The sequence below is a fragment of the Ovis canadensis genome, chromosome 9 (assembly GCF_042477335.2).
Source record: "Ovis canadensis isolate MfBH-ARS-UI-01 breed Bighorn chromosome 9, ARS-UI_OviCan_v2, whole genome shotgun sequence".
Lineage (NCBI taxonomy): Eukaryota > Metazoa > Chordata > Mammalia > Artiodactyla > Bovidae > Ovis > Ovis canadensis.
In genome coordinates this window covers 92516567-92523411 of record NC_091253.1, presented here as the reverse complement: position 1 = coordinate 92523411, position 6845 = coordinate 92516567, and the positions used below count along the sequence as shown (strand labels likewise).

The following is a 6845-nucleotide window of genomic DNA, read 5'->3' as shown; positions in this document are numbered from 1 at the left end:
GAATACCTGAGTCACAAAAGTGCCAGAAGGGCCCTCGGGCACCCACCTTTGCCGATGTGTGTGTGGGGAAGGGCCTCAGCGGGAACCCCGGGATTTGTCTCCTGGGGTGTGGGCGGAAGGGGCCCGGAGCGCCAGCCGTGGGCGGAGCCACCCCCGTCTGAGCCGCCTTCCTTCCTGCCCGTTCAGGCCCAGGCGCTCGCGCCAAACACTCCGGCCAGCCCTCCGCTCCCAGCACTCTGGTTCCAAGGCGGCCCGGGGCAGGGGGACGCGGTTGGCGGCGACACCGGAGGGGGGGGGTGAGTGGGCGGGTCAGGAAGTGGGGGCGCGGCGGCGCGCGAGCGGGCCTGAGGAGAGGCGCGGGGCTCGGCTACGCGGAGGCGGGAGACGCCGGGCGGCGCTGGAGCCCCGAGGGAGTCCCCCCCGGCCTCCGCGGGGACGATGGCGGAGGAAGAAGGTGACCGGCCCCGGGGTCCGGCGCGCTTACGGCCGCGAGAGGTCTCGGGAAAAGGGCCGGGAGACCCGGCGGCTGGTGGCGCGGCTGTCCGGCGGCAAGGAGCGGGACCGCGGCGAGGGGGGCGGGAGGCGTGCGGAGACATCGAGAGGGAGTGGAGTGGACGGCCTGAAGTCGTGCCGGCTCGAGTGGGAGGCAGAAGTGGAGCTTGAAGTTGGAAATCGGGTCGCGGGAGAGAACGCCGTGGGGGGAGTGGCTGAGAGGAAGGGCCGGGAGCTGCTGGTGAGCGAGCGGAGCGGGGGACAGACTCGGGTTGAGAAGATGTCGGTGCGAGTGCTGAGTGTCTCCTTCGGGAGTGAAAGTCGTGTTGCCGAGTGCCCCTCGGGCTGAGTGCGCTCCTGAGACGTCTGTGGGTGCTGACCAGGTCACCCCTGGGTGAGAGGAGCCGCACGCCAAGGTGGGGACAGAAAGAGGCAAGGGTTTGGGGTGAAAGGGGTAATGAGGTGGATTGGGAGGAGACGAAGAAGCAGAAACGGAAGAGTGAAGGTCAGCCAATTTCATTTACAGGTTTAGGGGGCGACGCCACAGGGAGAAGGACTGGGTGCCTTTGGGGGGATCCGGAAGCCCGGAGTGCTTTGAGAGTGAAAGTAGGTGGGCTGGAGAAAGCTTTCCACGTCTTCAGGGCCACTGCCAAGACAGCTCACTCAGTACTGATCCACAGAAGTTGATAGGTATGAGAGAAAAATGGGGAGCTGGGCGGAACTTCGCCAGCGAGAGATGTTCTAGGAAACATTTGTGTCACATGTTCATAATAGGCATGGTGCTTTCAGGCATAGATATAATGATATCGCCTGACTGAGCAGTTAGACTTTTCATTCTGGAAAATATGACTTTTTAACCTTGTTGAGGAGGGTTGTGAACGTGATCTGTTTAGACTGAAGCCTTGCTAAACCAGGAATGCAAGAAGGGAGTCTGAAGAATTCAATGGAAAACAGTTTACAAAAAATTAAGAATTGTTTGCTCTGTAACTTGCTGCTCTGTTCCTGCGCCCAGTCTTGCTTCATATTTGCCTCCTCCTCCTCCTTAAGTTTTCTGGGTTAAAACTGGTCTAATTTAAGACACTGTACCTAAAAACAGCTTCAAAACTAAATTCTTTGTAGTTGGTAAGGAAGAATGTATTTCTGTTTGTCGCCTAGGTTTTATCTTTGGTTCCAGTATATGTGACAGATTTTTTCATATTTTTTACTTTTCTAACTACCTGCAAATCTTGGGGTGGGTTGATAAGCTCACTTATATGTTTCCATGAGCACTTAAAGCATAAAAAAATTAAAACTGCAGTACTAAAAGTCTTTAATATTATATATCATGCTAATGAGGAATTGTTTTAACAGGTTAAAGTTAGACCTAACTAAACAGATATGATGTGGAACCAGTTGTGATTTCATAAGCCATACAAGTTTGTGAAATTTACTTCCGTGATATAAAGTGAAAAATGACTTTGTAGAACGACAGATAATCCAAAGGAATGAAATACCTCTTACTTGGAATAATTAATGCATTGAAGTTTTGTTAAGTTATAGTTTCATTCAACAGACTTTTAATTCCATAAGTATTTGGCTGTCTAATGTGTTAGGTGTGCTTCCCCAATGGCTCAGCAGGTAAAGAATATGCTTGCAATGCAGGAGACACAGGAGATATGGGTTGGATCTCTGGGTTGGGAAGATCCCCTGGAGGAGGAAATAACAACCCACTCCAATATTCTTGCCTGAAAAATCCCATGGACAGAGGAGCCTGGAGGGCTACAGCCCAAAGGGGCGCAGAGAGTCAGACATGACTGAGCACAGCAACAACTAGTAATTAAATTCTTATTTATTGAAATCTAGTAATGTTATTTATAATAAACATGTCTATGTGCTAGGCATTATTCTGAGTACTTTATGTTTATTAGGTACTCCATACTTTTTCAAAATGTATGCTATTTGTATTCACTGTATTAAAATTTGACTAAATAGTCTATTTTACTTGTATACACATGTTTTCTATATTGCTTTTTTGCTTATCATTCACTTCACTTGGACCCTTTTCTTTGTCCTATGTTTTCTCTAAGTAAATACTCTTTGGGAATCTCATCTTCTCTTGATGCTGTAGAGAGTCATGGTATTGTATTTGTATATCCTGGAAGAAATGTTAGAGCAAAGAAAGTGACAGCTTTGAGTAGAGCAGTATTCACACTTTTCTTGGAAACTGCTATGTATAGTCTAGATGGACATTTGAAAGCCTATTTGTAGCCTTGTTAACTGTATGATGTGAAGATCACAGAGCCAGAGACTGAAATAGTAGGTTGTTCTGTGGCTTTGTTATCATTTTTATTTACTGGACTTTTTCTTTACAATGCTAAAATTATAAGATAGCGAAAAGAAAACTTGAATTCTAACCCAGAGCTTTCCTATCAGAATGAATAATCTGGTTTAGCCACTGCTTTGGTCTTTGTTGCTTATCCACCTAGGGATTCTGGGCTTTGTCTGTCAATTATAAAGTTAAAAGATCAGCATAAAGAAAATGAGGTAAAATCTGCATCCAGTTTTGTTTTATAGTCACAGGCAAAAAGTTTAGGAACAAGATGGAAGAGATTGGTTAAAAAGGTTACTGTATTTCCTAAATAGTACTTTTTGCTCCCACAGTTTAATGCCACTGAAATTGGCATGTCTTAAAATCAATGCAGGTATTTAATATGGTAGTGTTTTGTTTTGTTTTCCTCTTGAAAAACTATTATTAAATGGTGTCTTAAAATATATGACATTTTAGAATCAAGAAAATAGTACTGAAATTCCGTGGCAGTCCATTGCTTAGGATTCTGAGTGTCCACTTTAGGGGTCGTGGGTTTGATCCCTAGAGAACTAAGATCCTGCATCCTGTGCAGCATGGATGCAAAAAACAAAACAAAAAAACCCATGTGTGTGCACACTCTATTAAAATCTCTGTAAAGTGATTCATTTTATAGAGAAATTAAAAAAAAAAATGATAGCTTTTTGTGAAGAACACTTTTCTGTGAATATCCTCATCCTTTCCAAGTTGTTATCTTAAATGCATACTTTTAGACTTTGTGTAATAAAAAAAGCTCTATCTAACTCATTGGTCACATATTTTGTTTGGCTTGCCTGGTTGCTCAGACAGTAAAGAATCAGCCTGCAGTGCAGGAGACCTGAGTTTGATCCCTGGGTCAGAAAGATCCCCTGGAGAAGGAAATGGCAAAGCACTCCAGTATGCTTGCCTAGAGAATCCCATGGACAGAGGAACCTGGCGGGCTCTAGTCCACCATGCTGCAAAGCGTTGGATACAATTGAGCGACTAACACTTTTAACTCAGTAGATTTGTTTACTTGATTTCTGAAATTACCCAATTACATTTTTTAACGTGTTTAATCATGGATGTGTGTCTACTTGTGGTTACATTCTTTTTAAAATTTGTTTATGTAATTATTTGATTTTTGACTGTTTTGGTTCTTCGTTGCTGGGCTTTCTGTGGTTGTGGGGTGGAGGCCTACTCTCCAGTTGTGGCGCAGGGCCTCTCATGGTGGTGGCTTCTCTTGTTGTGGGACGTAGGCTCTATGGTGCTCAGGCTTCAGTAGTTGTGGTGCACGGCCTTAGTTACCTCACGGCCTGTGGAATCTTCCTGGACCAGGGACCAAGCCCATGTCTCCTGCATTGGCAGGCAGATTCTTAACCACTGGACCACCAGGGAAGCCCTGTGTTCTTTTTCAATAAAATTTAAAATGATCGCTTGCAACAAAAGACTTTGTTTGGCTTTACATAAATTTTCATTCTTGTTGACTGCTTTTAACTTTTGTTTTAACCCATAGCAAAATTAAAAGGAAATCATAAATGAGGAATATAATAGTATTTATTAGTTGTCCCAGATTTGTATGCAAAAATGCTCAATATCCATGGTATGACTTTTCTAATAATGTCATTTTCCAATCTGTTCACTGACTTTGCTACTTAACATGATTATAAAATAAAGAATAAATGATATAAAAATGGTTAAAATTTAGACTAGTCAGACAGAAGCCGCTAAGTATATAGTATTTTTTTTCCCTCAGTATGTCAGTGTTGAAAGACATTTTTTTTGTTGTTGAAAGACATTTTAACAAACATACAAATTTGGTTTGAAGCTTTTTTAAAATAAATTTTATTCATTTTCCACAGTAAAGTTAGAATTAGCCATCTGATATCAGCAATAGTAGCTAATTAATTTCTCCTTTTTTGACTTCTCTTTTTAGACTCATTAAACCTTGCTTCTATGGAGAAGGCAATGGCACCCCACTCCAGTACTCTTGCCTGGAAAATCCCATGGATGAAGGAGCCTGGTAGGCTGCAGTCCATGGGATCGCAAAGTGTCGGGCACGACTGAGTGGCTTCACTTTCACTTTTCCCTTTCATGCATTGGAGAAGGAAATGACAACCCACTCCAGTGTTCTTGCCTGGAGAATCCCAGGGACGGGGGAGCCTGGTGGGCTGCCGTCTATGGGGTCGCACAGAGTCAGACATGACTGAAGCGACTTAGCAGCAGCAAACCCTGCTTCTATAGGAAAGAGATAAATTCTTGTACCACCTTAAACCTTGACAGCCCATGATGGTGTTCTATACCTACATGACACAGTCTGCCTCATAATTAACTAGGGAGGAAGAGTAATTAGGGAGAATATAGTAAATTCTTGTTTAATTTGGAATTTAGTTTACTGATTTGAAAGTACTTTCTGCATTACATTTTTTTTAATCGGTTGTAGAAATAGTAGATAATGGAATATTGGGAAAATTTCTGAGAGCTTCCCAAATATAGGGATTTTTATAGGTTCAGCCTATTTTCTGAGACCTAAACATCTAAGACTGTATAATGATAATGATAACACAGCACTGTGAAATTCTGTAGAACCTTCAGGATTTTAAACAAATGAAGTATAATTTTATGATCAATTTATTTTATTATATTTTTATTTTAAAAAATTGTTAATTCATGAATAATGCATATGATACTCTCAGGTAACTTGAAAAATAAGCCAATTTATTAAGTAACACTTTGTTCTCTAGTCATTCTGAAAAAGTTTACTTATTTTAGGATGTTTTGAAAATAGCATCATCTCAAGAGAAGAGCTCAGTTTATCAATAAGACTCTGAAAGCATGTATTGGAGGCAGAACTGTAGAAATGTTTGTTTTGCAGGGAGTGCTAAAATAATTATGAAAAGAGTTATCTTTGGTACTAATAGTTCTTCATGGGACTTTTGCCTTAGTATAATAAAGGTAAATCAGTTCAAGATACAGACAGAATAATTTGTTACACACATTGCAATAACGTCTCAAATATTTTAAGGACCAACTATAGAACTGCGCCAAAGAAAGAAGCCAAAGTCTTCAGAAAAAAAAGAATCTGCCAAAGAAGAGAAAATCAATGACACTCCAGTTCCTGAAAGAGCTCCAAAATGTAAGTTAGATTTGGAGGTTTTTTACTATTATAAAAATAGTTATGTTAGGTAGTATATTTTACAGTAATATTTTAAATTATAAGTTAATTTTGACTTAAGTATGTGGTGCTATCAATCATCTTTCATTAGGTTTTGCTGTAGAACAATTCCTAAGTGTCCCTGGCTTACAGAAAGCATTTATTTCTGATTAACTTGCATATTGTGGCTGTCGGTTGGCTGATGAAGCTTCATGTGTCCTGAAGGAACAGTCTCTATTTGGGATGTGTTTTGTTTTTTTTTAACTTTTTTGTTTTAAATTTTTTTTTTTTAATTTATTTGGCTGCTCTGGGTCTTAGTTGTAGCATATGGGATCTAGCTCCCTGACCAGGGATCGAACCTGGGCCCCCTGCCCTGGGAGCTCAGAGTCTCAGCCACTGGACCACCAGGGAATTCCCTGGGATGTGTTCTTGTGGCAGAGAAAAAGAGCAGGAGACAGGCAGAGTCATGCAGCACCTCTTAAAGCTTTTGCTGAACTGCACACTGTCACTTGTACTTGCATTCTATTGGCCCAAAGAAGTCATCCAGTCAATCCAGGCCATGGGATGGAGAAGTTTATTCTGACTACAGGATGCACGACAAGTCACGTGGTAATGGGCAGGGATGAAAAATCTTTACAGGAAAGGACAAAGTAGTTGGGAGTAATAATAATAGTCTACCATATTCTGGCCTTTTGGTCATAAATATTTATTTCTCTCCCTCAGACAGAGTATGCTTGATACCTCCCCGACTCCAAGGAAGACGCTCAGTCTTACCTAATGAGGGCATCAGTCTTGAACCTAAGGTCATCTTATTAGGGTCTATTCAGAGTTAGCTCTGACTCATTCTGATCCAAAAGAATTGAAAAAACAAGTTACTTGCTCTGTGTCAGGGACCCC

The 6845-nt window shown here is 42.1% G+C and overlaps 1 protein-coding gene across 4 annotated transcripts in view; it reads left to right on the top strand.

Annotated features, from left to right (window-relative positions):
• The first annotated feature begins 289 nt into the window (after window positions 1-289).
• The window catches only part of DPY19L4 (dpy-19 like 4), a 57782-nt gene continuing 51226 nt past the window's right edge, over window positions 290-6845 (top strand). The window contains exons 1-2 of one of the 4 annotated variants that reach the window (XM_069600605.1): window positions 290-454; window positions 5820-5930. In XM_069600605.1, coding sequence (XP_069456706.1) covers window positions 439-454; window positions 5820-5930 — 127 coding nt within the window. In that variant the 5' untranslated portion in view covers window positions 290-438. Of the gene's footprint in view, window positions 909-4702; window positions 4818-5819; window positions 5931-6845 lie in introns of those variants that run through there. The other 3 variants (XM_069600607.1, XM_069600606.1, XM_069600604.1) reach the window with 3 other exon arrangements.